The sequence below is a fragment of the Orbicella faveolata genome, unplaced genomic scaffold, assembly GCF_042242905.1.
Source record: "Orbicella faveolata isolate gen_17 unplaced genomic scaffold, um_ofav_v1 contig_24, whole genome shotgun sequence".
Taxonomy (NCBI): Eukaryota; Metazoa; Cnidaria; class Anthozoa; order Scleractinia; family Merulinidae; genus Orbicella; species Orbicella faveolata.
In genome coordinates, this window is record NW_028301552.1 from 28,816,490 (window position 1) to 28,835,000 (window position 18,511).

Consider the following 18,511-nt stretch of genomic DNA (forward strand, 5'->3'; position numbering starts at 1 on the left):
AGGAAGAAAATGTTTTTAATGTGTGACAACGATTTTCACACGTCAGAACACTCGTCCTTCAGGGCACTGCAGTGTAAGACTCCTAAAAACATAAAGTATACCACAGACCCCGGGGAGGGGGTACTGCCATATATGGGCTATATAGGTATGTGCCGCTGTGAAGGGTATGGTTTTCAAGCAGTTTACTCTAGGATAGGGTATGTAAATCAGAGCATTGGGTTCTAGAATAGGGTATCATTTTTCGCGAAACTGACAAGTTGGTTGAAGATTTTATCTAGACTAAGGAAACCAGGAATTGCCACTCAAAAGTATAAAAAAATCAACTCGGTAAGTTTAAATTTACGCAAATAAGCCGCAACAGTGTCGATTGATAGCGGGATTTGGGGAGTTTACTCTAGAATAGGGTAGCAAAATTCAGCTGAACTAGCTCTGGTTTAGGCTAAGGATTCCAGGGTCCCAGCGGCACATCGCTACCCAGAAATTCTTAAAGTAACCCTCCCCCCCCCCCCCCGCCCGGGCCACAGACGAACATGTCCGACGATACGCAAATATTTTCGCACACCTTTCTGTATTGTCCTTCAACTTTATTCAAATGTACAATTTTGTTAACAGCACTCTTGGAAACCAATGAAAACGACTCTATCAGTTGTCTTTTATGCCATACTTTAAAAATATTTAATTTATTACCCAGTGACAATCTTAACGTAGGCCCTTCCCCAGTGTGAGGGTTTTCTTATGTTATTAACCTTTTTAAAATTTTATCGTGTAGACGGAGCTGGCACCCAAGGTCGACCATGCGCCGGTCACAACAAACTTAAGTGCTAGTGAGATTGATTAATTACTAATTTCATACAAAATGTTCACAATGAATCGATAGTAACGGATTCATCCCTGAGCCTTGATCAAAGTGATGGGAATTGTTCAGCAATTTTTTTTTTGCTACTTGGTAACGCTATGTTCACGCTTGATACCGGAGCACGGTTTCATAGTACGATTCTCGATCGCTAGGCACTAACTACAATGTGAACACCACCTTTTTCTTCCAAGTACTTACACCAGAATTCGGGCACAGTGCCCGGGTACAAGGTCTCGTCCTTGCACTCGCATAGTGTCTAAACGCAACACTGTTTTGTGCTGGCGCCCAGGCACCAGTGCTTGGGTACCTAGCGTTGACACAGGCTACGACATGGGCCGCAATTAGCATTTCTTTTACGTTTGAAGTTTTTAGTTCACGTTTACTGGTTTTGGAATTGGAGTAACCAGAGCGACCATTGTTTTAAATCCAGTTTAGGCGACGTCCATAACGCTGTCTAAACCGCACATACACTGTAAACTAGAGAGAAGTGCGTGGAAAAATACGAGGACTTGAATTCGGCACCTCAGGTTATAAGTTTCAGCCAGTTGTTGTTGTTGTTTTTGGAGGGGAGGTTGTCCCTCTCAAAGGGCACGGTTTTTTTTTAGCTGTTTTTTTGCCAGAAATAAAGGACAATTATAAATTTTGACCAGTTTGCGCTCAAATAAGGTATAATTGGTACAAACTTGTGAAGTTCGATTAAATTAACATCGGAAATTTGTTTCAGTGCAGAAATATTAAATAGTACCAATGCAGGGTATGGTTATTGACCAAGCATGAGGTCAAGATGGTTGGATACTGGCCAAGTTCTTTCTTTACGTGTTTATGAACCGAGACGGAGTCGAGGTCCATAAACACGCAAAAAGAGAACGAGGCCAATTTCCAGCCATTGACTATTCACCGAGCTTGGCCAAAAAAGGATTAGAACTGAACACAGCGTGTAATCCCGAGCGGACAAGATAGCGCCACCTTGACCACTCCTGTAGCCAATCACAGTGCAGGATTCAGTTCATCTTGCCTGCTCATGGAGCCAGCCATATCATAAATGAGAGCCGTTGAGCAAAAGTGAGGTCAAGACAACAGGATATTGGCCAAGTTTTTTTTTGTTTATAGACCGAGACGGAGTGGAAGCTTATTAACACGCACAAAGAGAACGAAGCCAATATCAAGTCATCTTGACCGAACTATCTTGGTCAATAAAGGATTTATTACATAGCTTCGGAGAAATTTTTCTTGCGGGACACAGCGCGTAATCCCGAGCGGGCAAGATAGCGTCATCTTGCCTGCTTGGGTAGCCAATCACAGCACAGGATTTTTTTCATCTTGCCCGCTCCGCCATTATAGTGAGAACAGTTTTCATAGTTAATTTTGTTGCTTGTGAAATTTGATTATAAATCTCGGCGGACATATTTGGCTGCAATGAACATATGATTTTGTCATTTATATCCATAGAAGTAATTTATGCATTCGCTAACACTAAGTTACACAGAGAGTAATTGACTAAACTCAGCCGTGACACAGCCCCTTTGAAATAAAAATAATTACAGTCCACTATACTTACAATTTAAAAAGTTCCTTGGTTCCCTTTCCAACTTTCTGAAAACTCTTCTTTATAGAAGAAAGCTGCATATTACTGAAAATGTCATTTCCTTTGTTTAAAATCTCCTTTTCTAATGCGTCAAATAGTGGCCCGGTATTAACCTCAGCCTCAGAAAAACACCAAGCAAAGTCATAAATGTCCCTTGCTGTTAAATCCGAAAAATCGTTTGTTAACAAAGAAGACTGCAAACTTTCGTAGAATTTTCTACTACCCCTTTTGGCTTCAATGTATCCTCGCAGAAGCATGAACTTTTGAACCCTTGAAAACTGGTGCAAACCACGTTTAAAAACCTCTGCTTCAATCACATTTAACATTTTACTGTCCGACTTTCTTGCTCTTCCAAGAGACCAAGCAACTTGGCTTAAATGACCATTGCAAAATTGTTTCGCATCTCTTGACTGCAACTCACATTCAATTTCGTTAACTAACTTGTTGTCATGTCTTCGAGCTGACACAAACGAATGGAGAATAAGAACAAGCTCATGAAACTGAAACTTGCCGACACCACGGTTGAAAACCTCGTCCTTGACAACATCAAACACTTGGGCCTTTGTTATATTTCTCCGAGCAAACGACCCAACAATTTGTAACAGTTCCGCGTTGTTGAATCCCTCTTTTCCTTTGACGACAATGTCATTGTCCAGAGTATTGAATAGCTGCTTGCCCCCTTTCTTTGACATGCCAAATGCCCAGAGTATCTGAAATATATCACGCCTCTTCAAGTTAGCTGTTCCTCGTCTCAGAATTTCTTCTTCCACCTTGTCAAACAACGTGTCTGCCTTCAACTCCTTCTTAGCAAAGGACCACACAAAGAGAGCCAAGTCACTGCTGCTCATCAACAAGAAGTCTCTTGATAGAATTTCTTTCAAGAAAATGTCAAACAGTTCAACAGCACAGCCATCTGACTTGGCAAACAACATCAACATGGAAGAAAGTAACTGATTGTCGAAGTTAGCAATTTTCAACTGACCGTTACGAATGGATTCTTGTAACGTGAAAGATATTTCTGTAGCTGTTAAGTCCAGGTTTATGCATCCATTTGCAATCTGGGTAATATTTACCTTGTCAAAGGCTGTGATGTCACGAGACAGAATCACCCTCTCGCAAACTTGAACTAGCTCGTGATCTTTCTCTTGAACTTTTCCCAAAGCCCAAATCACATTTGCAAGATCCCAGGGTTTGCATTTGGCAATGTCTTTGGAGATGCTGTCCAGCAATGCCAGGTATGCACTGTTAAACGCTTGTCTTGACTTGCCTTTTTCTTGTTCCAAAACCCGCCTCTGATTTCCATCTCTTCCGGTGATCTTGGCAATGCTATGAAGCATGGTCACTCTGTTCACAATGCTAGCTGAACTCTTGATACTCCCAAACAACTCAAGTTGTTCTTTGACTGTTTTAAGTGACAATATTACCTTGTTGAGTTTAATATCATCTTCAGACGGGCGCGGTTGAGAAGAAAAGTCGTGAACTGATGGTCTTAAAAAGTAGCTGCGAAATTCTCTTTGTTTTAGAACCTTGAGTGATGACCATGAAGTCTGGGACAAGTTTTTGAACTCTTTAAAAGTGCATGAAGAAAACAAAGGAGAGAGACGACAATGTCGTAAGAAATGTAACCTTGCAAACATGGACAGGGCCCTCATTTCATAGATCGTAGGCCTAATTACTGAGTACTTCTTGTAAAGTCCAGCAGAACGTCCTCTGTATTCGTTTCTGAAAAGAAAGAAATAAGAATTTTAGATAACATGTAAAACATATTACTGATCATCCAATCACCTAACTATTAGGATGAAACTCCAGCCAATTATCTCAATGATAAACGGACTCAAAAGAGTACAAAACTGTTCCCCGCCTCACCCTTCCCAGGGGTGGATCCAAAGTAGTTCAAGTGATTTTCAGAAATCATTCAAATGTATCCAAAACCTCTTAGAATGCAGGAAAATTGCATTCTGAGAGCACTAAATTTCAAATTTTCTTGGGGGAGCATGTCCCCAAACTCCCCTAGTTAAGGTCATTCCCCAGTATTGCATTGCGCATCCCTACTGCGCATAATTTCACGCGTGATTAGCGCGCGCGCATTAAAAAATGGCGGCTTTTTCTTTACAGCTTGACCTCGCCAGAGAGGTAAATCGTCATTTTCTCGCACACTAGTATGGTAACCTATCATTTTTTTCTGTTGTTTTGAACTGAGTAATAAATTTCTCTGTGTAAAATAAATATCGAGCAATTCTCAGTGTAGAACAAAAAGCAATCGTCGCAAACGTGAATTTAGCAAGCAATCGTGACAACAATCATGGTGCTATCATAAGGATTTATATGGGTATAAACAAGGTGCTGTTGCTCCTAAACGAACATGGGGACCCCTCATTTTTATTTCAAAATTTAATTTCCTATAATATAACCAATCAATAGGCGAAGTTTCACAAAAATCTCAGTGCAGGTTCTATTTCAGTGGAATGACCTTAAGTTGGTGCAAATCACTCATGTAAAATCCTGGATTCACCCCTGCAAAGTTCCCTCCTTATGAAAAATGAAGACTGACCCCCAATTCCAAATGTAAGGTACAAAAACCCCTTACAATAATAGCCAAGGGCCCAATGGCTCAGAAAGTTAGGTTCAGTATAGTTCTAACATGAATATGGGTTGTTGATCAAACAAGAGGTCAAGATGGCTGGTTGTTGCCCAAGTTCTTTTTCTGTATTGACCGAGATGTAGTCAAGGGCCATGAGCTGACAAAAAAGAATGAGGCCAATCATCTTGACAGAACAAGCTTGGCAACTAAAGGACTTAATATATGGAAAAGAACACTATTTTCTCACGGGACACGGCAAGTCCCAAGAGGGCAAGATAGGGCCATCTTGCCTGCTCGCCAATCACAGTGCAGGATTCGGTTAATCTTGCTTGCTCACGGAGCTAGCCGTAAAATAATAATCACCGTAACAAATAATACCGGTACATGCATTATGGTAATGATCACAACAGTAAAGATCTGCTTGTACACTAATGTAACTATCAGCCATTAGTGAGCAATGACGGGAGGGTTTTCCCTTCAGTAATTTACCATCGCCTATTTTGAACTCCCGCTATTTCGAACTATTTTCAGTTTCCCGAGAGTTCGAAATAGCGGGGTTCAACTGCTTTATGACAGTAAGAGTAAAGGTTTAAGTCCATCCCTACCCTAGAAACTAGAGCCTGGGGAGTGTAAGGTGTCAGGTAAAATGCAATCTAAGCCAACAAATTAAGGGTTAACTTGTACTGATTTTGTATGGCCAATAACTAATACACCCATACAATTCCTCTGATCATGGACACTGATGCAAAAGTTGTCTGGGCAGAACGCTAATATGAAAAACAGTGGGTGACTATTATGCTTTTTAAGGGCTAATTTCTTTTATGAGTTAAAATTTGTGGTATGACACTGTTTGGTACTGCAACAACCACTAGAAGTGCAGCATTACAATGCATTTTTGGATGTAAATAGTAATAATTTATTATTATTGATATATGGCTGAAGCTTAGTTAAATGCAATGTGCCCTCTTATAGATTGAGTTATGGCCACATGGCAATGGCTAAATCATGCAATTATTGCTCTTTCTCACACCAACTACAGGCTACTTTGACCTCTTCACGATTTATTACTTTACACTAAACACCAGGTATGTAACAAAACACTTAATTGCTGGTCCCTTAGAATACAGTTAGTTTTGTTTCCCTTGACATCACGGGAAAAATCAAGATTCTCGGGAGAACAAAACTGACTGTTTCCCTAGCACCCAATAATTAATTGTCTGTATTGCTGTAGCTGCAAGGCTGTAACAGGATCTACATGTACTTGTCAAACAAGGAGGCAATCAAAACAGTCTACAGTGATGTTTTAAATATTGCAAAAAATGTTAAATTTGGGTAGCTTTTAATAGTTATAATGAATGAAACCCAAGCCCACAAAACCAGATTGTGATACTTTTTAAAATTGGCCTCTAAAAAGTTTAAGCAAAGGCACTCTACTGACAACTAGCAAAAAAAAAAGTCCCTTCCTCCCAGGATTACCGGAGCCTGGTAGATCATGGGTGCTGGTAGACTACGAGTAGTCCCTCTTTCGCCTAGTCCGTCGTGCGTGACGCGAAAGAAAACCGAGAGAAAAAAATAGCCGCGCGAAATCCTGGAGGCGAGGAGCGCACGAAAGGAGGGACTACCGCCTAAGCCCAAGAGTTTGAATTATGCGTTGCTCTCACAACGCAAAAATATGATTGGTTTATGTTAGGAGCATTGACAACGTGTTGTCAACATTCGAGATACCTGTGACGTCTTGCAGGAAAGTTCTGGAACCGGAGCAAATCGACGCGGTACCAGAGCAAATCGAAGCGTTGGAATCGCGCTTCGCAAGCCGTGATGTTCTTGCGAATCTGCCAACAGGCGCTTTGGAAAGATTTAAATTTATCCAGTGTTTTGTTTGGCAAAGCTCTCTGCCTCCAACCCGACTGCGAGCGTGTTAGTGATTTCGCCGCTCAACAGCATCGTCTAAGTCAGCGAATATAAATTCACTGAGCTTGGCATTTCTGCCGTCCATTTGAAAGATTGAACCGGACTCTCACTTGACACCGGACATTCACCTGAAATTTTCCGCTGCTATCGGCAAACATTTCACCGCAGTTGGATGATCTCCTATGTATAATGTATAATGTGTAATGTAAATTCTCGGTTGAAACTCTGTTGAAATTTTCGCAATAACTTTTAGACGCAGCGAAAGTCGTTACAAGAGGCCTCATTCGCCGTCTTCTTTTTAAAACGTCTTTGACAGTTTCGCTGAACGAACACTGAACGAAGATATACTTCTCACGACATTATTTCTTTGCCTGGCTACTTGAAGAGTAGATTAGAGCAATTTTATTCAGATCTCCCGGGGCTATTGATAACAGGCGATAATAAGAGGACGTCAAGATGAGAAATCCTACACCGAAAAATCACTCGGCCGTGAAAGGGCAAACTCTTGGGCTTAGGCGGTAGTCCCTCCTTTCGCGCGCTCCTAGCCCCCAGGATTTCGCGCGGCCATTTTTTTCGCTCGAATTTCTTTCGCGTCACGCACGACGGACTAAGCGAAAGAGGGACTACTCGTAGTCTAGGGTGCTGGTGACTATGTTACCATTGGTACAACTTGGGTTTTTCCTCTTTTTTCTGTACATAGTGGATATTACAGGGCAGTGTGAGGTGATGAATTTTATTTTTGAGTGGTAGAAAGACTATATCACAAACTAGTGCAGCAAGCACAGGGCTTGGAAAAACTCCATCCCATCGTCCAGGACAAGTAGATTCTCCTTCTGGGCAAGTAACTTTTCATTCTCACTTGCTTGGTGGGCAAGGAATCAGGCAAGCTGTCTGCCAACTATATCATTAAAAGGGCAAACTAAGACTTACCCAGGGCAAGCAAAATTTGAGAGCTACTTGTCCCAAGGGCAAGCTGGAATTCAAGTTTTTTCCAAGCCCTGAAGTGAGTAGAATATTGTTTTTGACAAGAGAGAGTAATATTCATATCTTGAAGCCACCTTGTAATTTTCTTTTTATTATATACATGTAGACCAACTGACTGTTCACACAAACAACCACGAAAAAGCAGGAAATGACATCATCAATAATCCTCACTGGCGAGGATATAAAAAGTATACCACTCATGTCCTAAATGAAGGGGTGGGTGGAAAAAAGCTGTAAGTGACTCTTGATCTCATGTCGAATTCTCCTTTTTCACAGAAGGAAGTGAAAAGCAATTTGCAAGGAGAATCTTGCAGTCTATCTGATGTCATTTAGGGTCTTTTTCCACGCACCCCTTCAAAAAAAAATGTAGTTTTGTACATGTTTTATGAGTGTCCATGTATCTTCCAGCAAAACGCTTGCATTGTTATAATGTACACCAAACACCAGAACAAAGGAAAAACCAAATTGCACCATGATCTAACCACACATTCCAACATGTACCTCTACTTTCTCAGTTTAGTGAAGCTAAATTGAAAGTGTTCTGTTGCTATTCAAGTAGTATGTGTAAGATACTGGTTATACCTCAAAAAAATGGTTATAGTTATATTTCAATATTATAATTTTACATGTATAATTCATTTTTGCCACAACACTTCTGCTACATTACATTATTATGTACATGTACTAATTGTTTGCATGAAATATAAGAATGATCCATGTTCCAAATGAAAAAACCCTCAATAAATTACAGTTTGAATGTCTCTTAAAAAGTAAAACTCAAATTACATTTTCCTGCTCTTTAACTCTTGCCAATCTATCAATCACTCAGCTAGCTCTCCATGACCTTTTCCCCCATACTTTCATACTAAGGCCAGCACCAAATACAGTATACTGGTTTGAAAACCATAGATTACAGTCATAGTAAAGCATGGCTAGTTGGGTAGAATTTGCCTTGTCATTTATTAAAGTTTATAATATGATTTAAGGTAACAGAAAGCTTATGTCTTTGCATTGTATATGCATACATCTGCATATTGAGAAAAACTATACCCGAGGTCTTGGGCATTGCTTGAGGCAGCAGATGATCTTTCAAGCTGCTGCACACTACAGCAAACCTGCACAAACAGTGGTGTGCTTGAGCTGCATGGATCTATTCCAAGTCAGCTGTGAGGGGGATAGAAGATCTAACCTAAGAAACACAGATTTCATATTGCCTTGTTACAATACAGTCACTAATGGGAAACACTCTATCAGGTACTTAGGGCCATCAATATGGACGAAACTAACTGAACAGGAAAGGACCATCAAATCTTTGTCAGCTTTTAGAACTATGATATGCAAAAAAGAATATATGTCAGCTGTGTTAGTGGGACGTGGGAGGGATTGTAAATTATGCTCAACTTAGTTGTATACGGAATATATTGTAAATAATTAAGTATCTCAGGTAGTTTTAAGAAAAATGCTGTAAGTTAAGAGTTTTTAAGACTAGTTTTTAATTTTTAATTTTTAAATAATTGTTAGTATTATTGTGTTTTATCTGTGTCCCCAATTAGTGCCGTTGGCACTAGAATGACCAGACACTTTAATAAAGGATATACATGTACATGTATGTATGTAAATGTACGTCCATATGCATTATTTATGTAAAGATGATGTTTCCACTTGAACCAAATTGGAGCACACTGCTATTTAAGCTTGTCTGAATTTCAAAAGTAGTGGAAACTCCAAGTAAATGACACTTAACAATGTTTAACCCCTCATTCTGTTTATAATCTATCTAACAATAATTCTCTGACTCTTCAGTCCCCCAGTTCAATCAATGTTATGCAGGTGCTGTGGTCTGTGCAGTCTTAGAGAAAGAAAAACAAACATTGCCTTGGGGAAGGAGATTTTTCCAAGATGCTACAAAATACAAGAAGAATTTTAAAGTGAATTGGCTCACCACTTCTGGTGCCTATTGTAGGAGTAATGCTACCCTCCCCAATCCCTGGAGGGGTTACTAGTCAGTTGCATGTAAGGGCTGTCATTAAGTTTTACCTTGATCTTCACACTCATATCAAATTTGTTACTTTATGGGCGAATTGTATCAGCTACGGGCCAGTTCACCCATAACATCAAGGGTCCATCAAACAAACTCAGCTGTAACAGGTTTTATGAGTTACAGCTCTTATTGACAGCCCTGCATGGTATCTTAATAGTTCATCAGGTTGTCCAACCTAACAGTTAGCCAGTTCCTATTTACACTCAGGACATCATGAAGAGAGTAACTGTGTGTGTGAGAGAGAGGTGTCTTTCTCAAGAATAACACACAATGACTCTAGCCAGAGCTCCAACACAGATGTCTATTTCTGGAGTCCTGAATGCCTCTTATCGTTAAATCTCATGGTTCAAATAATGTGAAAGGCAAATAAAAAGTACCCAAAAAACACCACTTACATTGGGAAATAAATCAGTCTTTTGTTACATAATAGCCATACTATGACTGTGCACTTCTCCTTTGCAATCAAAAACATTTTGAATGGGTTTTAAATGACAATTGCAACATTTGCCTTGTAGCTTCAGATTATAATTTGTAATATTTATGCAACATACCATAAACACCAGCGGATAAGCCACACTTGCAGACAAGCAGCAACATGAGTTTGGCAACTCCAATTTTGGCAATAAACGTTTTTAGAAAACATTTCAATTGATTTTACATCCAACAACAAGAAGCCTTTTGTTTGTTCATTTGTGACTTAGTAGCCAGGTATTTAACCTGGAGATGGAGAACTGGACACAAGTATCTTTCAAAGCTTTATTTGATCACAGCTCAGTGGGACAATGTAAACAGCTTTGTGGTGGAATGGAGATTTTTCTGCCTAGTGACCTTTAATGGTGTAATAACAGCAAGAAATATAAGTTTAGGCTTATGAATAAAATCGGGTCTTTTAGAAGTCACCAAACTTGCAAAAACTATAATTGATGCCTACTTGCTTATAGCTTCATAAAGTTTCTATTAGTTTGCTAAACAAACTTATACATCTTCAGTGAAAAGTGTTAATTTTTGCAAATGTACGGCAAGTTGTCCACTGTTCTCGCAGATAAGTCGCGTCCCCAATTTTTTTAGGAACATTTTGATTAACAAGGTGCCGCATATCCACTGGTGTTTACAGTAAACAGCTTACTAAAAACAGTTTTCTCTGCTAGTGAATATATGAAAGATCATATATATATTTGAACTGCAGAAAAGACATGATTTATCATCACATTTATATACACAATTTAAGCAGTTGTGAAATTAAAGCCTGCGGATATATTACAAACTTACAACGTGACAAGCTCTCAGTTGGCTTGATAGCTCAGTTGCACTGTTATTGCACCGGTATTGCAGAGGTCATGGGCTTGTGTTCTGTTCAAACCTGAACTGTTTTGCTTTTTTGGTCTTCAATTTCACAACTGCTTAAGTTGTGTATATGACTGCCATGATCAATCGTGCCTTCATAGTTGTCTCTGCCGGCTTGCTTTATTGGATAGATATTGTACAAAGTATGCAGTATGATAAGCCAAATCAGAGTTTCAAGAATTAGGGCTGGGTTGCCCTACAGTCACAAACAAAAATTACACCATGCAAAAACTTCTAAAAATTTGAAACTGCAAACCGAAGTGCCAAAAATTTGAGAACATTTTCAGGGTTGCACTGTAATTTACATATCATTGAACAGACTTCAAATCAACCCACCAACTGTGTGGTAAATAAGCAGTGATTTTATTAAACATGAATGCCAATCAGGCATTTTGTGAGGCTATTGCCGGATTGTGCAAAATTTTGTGGGCTATTGCTGGATGTTGATGTCGGACTGATGAATTGGTTAGGTACATGAAGGGTAAAGTTAAAGTCTGCATAGGAGCCAAGTGGCTCATCAGGCCAGAACTTATCGTGGCTTCAGTAGCATGAAGCGACTAGGAGTATTTCTACTCCCCTCTGAATGGGATGCTAATCCATCACAGGGTTACCCCTTAGCACTAAATTTGCTGGTTCCCATTTATACACCTGGGTGGAGAGAGGCACTGTGAGGATAAAATGTCTTTCCCAAGAACACAACGCAATGTCCCTGGCCAGGGCTCGAACCTGGACAGCTTGCTCCGGAGTCGAGCCCACTAACCATGAGGCCATCATGCCTCCCACAATGGATAGGTTAGCACTCGCCAAAATACTGCTAGACCCTGGTAAGGCCAAATTCGGTCAAACCTGTGGAGGGTCATAGTACCCGAAGTCATGATAACTCATTGGGAAAAATCCTGGGGCATAATATTAAGGACATCGTCCTTCCATGCGAAAATGTGTAATAATTACAAAGTTCCCACTGATACAGTTAGGATCGACCTGCAATGGGTCAAATTGATCAGCTATGACAGCTCTGAAGGCAGCTTCCTTTTTTTCCTCAATTTTCTCAAAATCAGCCTGCCTACCCATGCACTACGGTGTCTTTAAAGTTTGGTCGGTATTTCCAATTTTTTCCAAACTAGCGAAAGGCCGGTTGCATTATGAAAAGTGACATGAGGACATATTTGTAATTGAAACAAACACAAATTTGAACAAAATTTCCAAGTGCGACCTGGGTCTTCGTGCAGTGTGAATGCATTTTTATCCTGTATTTATCCTTTCTTCTGTTTTCTTTTTTACATGTAAATACAGTACCCGTCAAAGAGATTGCAGCACCTACACACACGTAAAATGCGTGTAGTCTGCATGTAGTATTAGTGGACACTGCATGTAAGGTGCGTGAGGTGTGTGTAATGACATGTGTGTAAAATTTACTGATCTGGTAGTTACACGCACTTGCGTTTAATTTCACCCGTAAGTGTGTATTTTAATTGGAAGAAGAAACTTTTGTTATTCATACACGCATTTGCATGTATTTTGCAAAACAAAAAGCCACTACTACCTTGTATTTGATACACACGACTCTCAATGTTCACAACAAAAAGTAAATTTAAAAGCTGACAAGCACTGCTAAATTAGTGGACTAGCTTGAGCACCTATTAAACAAATATTCTTTTTAATCTGTAGCAGCCCACACTTCTGCTTAACATCAAAACTTAATTCTTAAATATCTCTGAGCTTTCGTTTACCTTAGAACACGTATGATGTACGTCATAACGTAATGTTTACCCATGCATGAAATGTCATTTCAACTCCTGTTCCTTCAATAACAATGAAATAGGGATTCAAACAGAAACTCGCAGACTTACTCTTAATCTTTACTGGCGAAGAATCGAAGCTTTCTCCTAACAAAATCTAAGCGTTCATTAATTTTCAATTCATCAGATTTGTGTCTAACCTTCTGACAACAACCTGCAATGTTTACACCCAGTTTGTTCAATTATTCGGCTTAAATTACAATACTTTTGACTACCGATAAGCTAGATTCGAGAAAAACATTCGGATTTTCAGCCGTGGATTAAGTCCAGTTGACAGATAGTCAAACAACTTTCACACTGCACAGGATTTCCGCCTGGGTAGATTTTGGTCAGGTGCTAGACAACGCTATTCAAGAAACAGAACAAATTTCATTTTTATCAGATCAAAAAAATGTTTTCAGATAGAGAACATTTGCTTCTTAATGACGAATCTTCAAATGCTCTTTAAACTTAAAGAAGGATAACTGATGTTTAAAAATTAACTGAAAATCTTGAGCGAAATATTGTGTTTTGCTGTATTTTCGTGTCTGTCAAGCCTCAGTTTGTTAGTCGCTGGCACCCTTGTTGTTTCTCTGGAAAAGAAAAAAGCACGGTGGGAAAAGCTTTTGAACACCAGTAAACTCTGAACACTTCCGAGTACGAAATATTTTTACTGAATCTTCGGATTGATGTAAAGTATGCTGATTGCTGCAATTTAAAATTGAAAGCGACATTATATGTTTATGTTCTGTTATCTCAGTGAATCCTAGCATGCCTGCCAGTCGCTGGCGCCGCTTGTTGAAACTACAACGGAAAAAATATTTTTTATGTAAAGTGGTAAGTCGGTTTAAGGAAACTGGTCAATTCTATTGGAAACGTTTGATGACCAGAAGCAAGAGGGCAAAAGACAAAACTGCATTGCAGTGCAGTCCAGTACGGTAAATGTTACATGGTAAATGTTTTGTTTTCATTACACGCACTTTTAATATTTCGTTCTCATTACACGCATTAACTGAGTTTGAGTTGAACAACTGTGAGTAATTTTACACGCAATATCATGTCTACTGCGTGTAATAACACGCGTGCAATTACACGCGTTTTCGTGTATTTGTGTGTAAGGGGTGTGGACACTGCGTGTAATGTGCGTGTAATGTGCGTGTAGTACATGCGTTTTACGTGCGTGTAATGCTGCAGTCCCTTTGACCGGTACTGTAGCAAAGGAAGAGAATAAATCCAGGATAAAAACGTATGCACAATAATGCGCCAAATCTTGAAACTCTGATTTGGTATGAACAACTGTACAATTGGGCATGCATTTTGAGAGTACCTCTCCTTATAATGTGTGGTAACGCTCGCGAAAGCTAAGTACCGAGTATAACATAAGCTTACATGTTATGTAAGCTTACCGGCGTCGACAAAATCTGGATCGGACTGGACCGGACCGGATCACGGATTGGATCACGGACCAGATCACGGATTGGATCACGGATCGGATCACGGATCAGATCACAGAAAAAAAAAAAAAAAAAGTTTTAAAGAAAAAAAAACAATCAAATTGTTTATAAGATCATAATAAATAAAAAATAAAAGTAGAAAACTAAAATATGTTAAATAAAAATAAGAATTCCAAATTTGACGCAATGACATGTTAATTACAGAGAATGACAAGAGGTCATTTAAAAAGCCACATAAGCACCTAATTTAGGACAAATTTAAATTGTAATGAACAGGCAGATGTAGTTATATTTGAACGTTAGTTGGCTCAAAGCTTGGGTGAACCTCCCATTCTCGTTTTTGAAATTGCTGTTAGTATCAGTAGCTAATTCTCGGCTACTTTTTCGTGTCAGATGTGAGTGTTACAGTTAGCGTTACAGTCAATGAGAAAGCTTACGTATGAAAGCTTAGGGACATGACTTGCTTTAGAGGAGCTACGTCACAATTTGTGCATCTTGAAAAAACTAGCCTAGTTTTTCAAGTTCGTCATTTGCAGTTCTCGTTAATCTTTGCCATCCTTAACGATCCTCATTCCGTTTTGATTTGTTCTTGGCTCTTAAGTGCTTTCTATCCTAGAACACGATCATTTTAGGTTTTATTCCACATAAAGGCAACTCTTTACGACCCTAAAAATGACTCTAAAACTCGTGATGTAACTCCTAAAATGTTGTTTATTCTCGGGTTGCGTTATCGTTCACACAATCAATGTTATTCCCATAATTTTTTGTAAAACAGCTATATTTCCTTGAAATACAAATGGTTTGTTTCATTTTATTCCAGTACGAAATATCGCATTCCAAACTCACATCTTGTAAAAGTATAGACCTGTCTCAGAAATGGACCGGAAATTGTTTGAAATCATCAGGCAGGCAGATGTAGTTATATTTGAACGTTAGTTGGCTCAAAGCTTGGGTGTACCCTCCCATTTCGATTCATACGTTCGTCCTGTTATTACCATGCTGACTCATTTCATGACAGTTTACCTTTGATGCAAGCGGATATACGAAATATCATTTATCTGAACTGCGGAGAAAGATATGAAGACATGATTGATCATTGCAATCAAAACCCAACAGCCTGAAAAATATTCATCTGTGACCAGCTCCCAGTTGGCTTGATATTATAAAAGAATAAAGGAATATCACAGCTGAATTAAATAAAACGTTCTGCTCACAGTAGTCACTCTAGTGTAATTTGCTCAACAAAATTTTGAATTTCGAATTTTTTTCCCTGGATCCGATCCGTGATCCGATCCATGATCCGGTCCGGTCCGGTCCGGTCCGATCCAGTTTTGTCGACGCCGTAAGCTTACAATATATTTAAAATGACGCAACAGCTTTCGAGTGAACATCGACATTTGCATGTTTAGATAAATTTTGAAACCCAAGAGAGTTTTCTCAAACAAAAATGGTTTAGATGATTACAATTGTGAGGAACATCATGCAAGCTAAAAAAGATAATTTAGCTCAACTCTAAGATTACATAAGCAAGACCAGAAGTCGGCTCTTAATATACTAATACAAACGTAGCCAAAATTAATGTGTAGGAACACAATAATATGCTTTACTTACACATAAATACAGAACCATCATACCTTGAGACTGTATTCAAATCTCAGTGCAGTCAATCTGGAAGCAAGACTGAAATCACCACATGTTTAATCCTCGTTGCAGCCACAACAACCCATCGAACAAGAAGTCGCCATTTTAAAGCGCGGATTGGTAACGAGTCCTGAGCGACCGCTCGCCTATTGCATCATTTGAGTCAGTCAGCCGGAAAATACCCTGCGAGCGAGAGCAAAAACTCGACCATCCCCCGCTTCGTCGAGTTTTTGCTCTCGCTCCAATTTACGCGCGGTCAGAATGCGGAAAAGCTTTAGCTTTGTACGGGAACGCTTGTTACGCAGGCTAGCCGGAAGAGCAAGCATCCGGAAATGAGGATTTTTACGATAACTGCAGAAATTCTCGCGCGCTCATTGGCTATATTTTATTGTCAATAAGCGGACAGACACATGAATTTATAATTTATGTAACGCGTCGACGACCGAGAGCGGACAATTTGACAATTTGTTATCGTAAAAAACAAATTGACGTCAGTTTTTCATGTGTCTATCCTGTTATTGATCATGAATTTCGTCATAACATTGTCAAAGTAGTCTACAGATCCACTCGGTTACCGCCTCGTGGATCCACAGCTACTTTGACAATGTTATGACGAAATTCATGATATATAATAGAACAGACGCATGAAAAACTGACGTCCATTTGTTAAGGGATAGCTTAGCCTGCGAGAAGGCTCACGTTGGAGCACAAGCGCGCACGGCGTAGCCGCAAGCGCAAAATCGCGAGACGAGAAAATGAAAAACAGACCGAAGAATCCAACCACCACAGTCCCCAAAAAGGAGATAATCTTAGTTCTACCTTATTTAGGGTTACAAAGCAAAATAGTTATCAAACAGCTGAGGACCTGCATTAGTAAATTTTATAGCTCCATTAATCTTAGGGTTATTTTCCATAGCGCTCATCGCATCAAGTCTTTTTTCCCTATAAAGATAGGATCAACCGTTCCCAAATGTCAAAAGTTGTGTATAAGGCTAGCTGTTGGGACTGCCAGGATTTCTACATTGGAAAAACAAAACGTAGATTGCATGACAGAAAAACTGAACATTTAAAGCGATCACGAGTAGCTGTCATGCGTCTGCTATCGCAGACCACGTCACGTCAACTGGTCACAACTTAAAATGGTCGGTCAGATACTCATTGCAAGATAAAGGAGACTCTACTAATTAGGGAATTGAAACCCACCCTAAACGACAATGTTAGCGGCGAAAAGCTTTATCTTTATTAGTTTGCATCTTTTAACATGCAAATTTTTCTCAGCTTCTGTCATTGTTATTGTTAATTTGTAACTTATCTTTAATTTAAATTTAGTTGTTACTTCTATTCCAAACGGTCACTTCTGAAGATGTATGTCGAAACATACGAAACGTCAAGTCAATGAATTTTGTTTTCCAAACTGCGTTTTATTGTCATATTTGTCAAAGTAGTTTAATTGTGTGTTATTTCTTATTAATGTGACAACTCCTTTTAACGGATTCCGTGAGATGGTAAAAATGAGACTAAGTATTTCCCTGTCATGAACAATTGCTATGGAGCTCTTGATTATCGCGAAACAATAAATGTCCTGACTATCTCAGATTATTCATATGCCACACTTGATCTTTATTTCACTACAAATGAATTCGTGTATAACAGCGAAAGGATGCCGCTTTGAAAACTTCTATCCATCTGTAGTAGCCTGCAGTAAATGTGATAAAATTGTATAAATTCCTTGTAGAACTAATTCGAATACAATTTGCCTTCAGTAGTCCTAGCCTGAGGTGTTTTGAAAAGCACTTTCCAGTTTTATATCTGTGGGAAACTGAAATGTCTTGAAGAATTTGACATTTCTCAAGTCTGCTAGCTTAACACTTTGCTAAAGAGGGTTGAAAGAGGCATTTCGTCAAACATTCGAAACTTCAAACTAGCCTTTAGCATTGGGATTTCAGAAAACGTCAAAGTAATAATTAGGAGCTATGAACCCAACCTCGTTCCAATGGTCTTCCTGCGATGGCGAACCTGGCAAGAAAAGAAACTCTTTCGTCACCGAGTCCGCCATCTTGGAAAGACCACGGGCACGAGGTTGCTATGAACCCAGTCTCCCCGAAGTGCTAACAAGGCGAATATTTTTAAAGGACCTTTTCGCCGATACGGTGGCCATTTTGAATTCTATTGCTTCAATTACCTATTATGGAACACTCAAGGGGCAAATTAGTATGTATTTATCCCCTGAGCATCCCATAATAGCTATTTGAAGCAGTAGAATTCAAATGGCCGCCGCATCGGCGAAGTCAGTGGCTGTTCCATCTAGAGCGCTCTACTTTCTTTGACAATTCCGT

The 18,511-nt window shown here is 39.4% G+C and overlaps 1 protein-coding gene across 5 annotated transcripts; it reads right to left on the reverse strand.

The window, feature by feature from the left end:
• Positions 1-563: 563 nt before the first annotated feature.
• Positions 564-16,293, reverse strand: LOC110045705 (uncharacterized). 5 transcript variants are annotated; one of them, XM_020751321.2, is made up of 2 exons: positions 16,169-16,293; positions 564-4,163 (listed from the first exon to the last, which is right to left on the reverse strand). In XM_020751321.2, the coding sequence occupies exon 2, from the start codon at positions 4,091-4,093 to the stop codon at positions 2,411-2,413; it is 1,683 nt and encodes a 560-aa protein (XP_020606980.2). In that variant the 5' UTR covers positions 4,094-4,163; positions 16,169-16,293; the 3' UTR covers positions 564-2,410. The 5 variants fall into 5 exon arrangements, 2 of the variants coding, with proteins under 2 accessions (XP_020606980.2, XP_089148037.1); XM_089291911.1 differs by lacking the exon at positions 16,169-16,293 and adding an exon at positions 8,968-9,060; XR_016207939.1 differs by lacking the exon at positions 564-4,163 and adding an exon at positions 8,968-9,106.
• Positions 16,294-18,511: the final 2,218 nt, after the last annotated feature.

Excerpts from the sequence above, each read along its gene's own strand:
- LOC110045705 (XM_020751321.2), bottom strand. The coding sequence starts at position 4,093 with ATGAGGGCCCTGTCCATGTTTGCAAGGTTACATTTCTTACGACATTGT.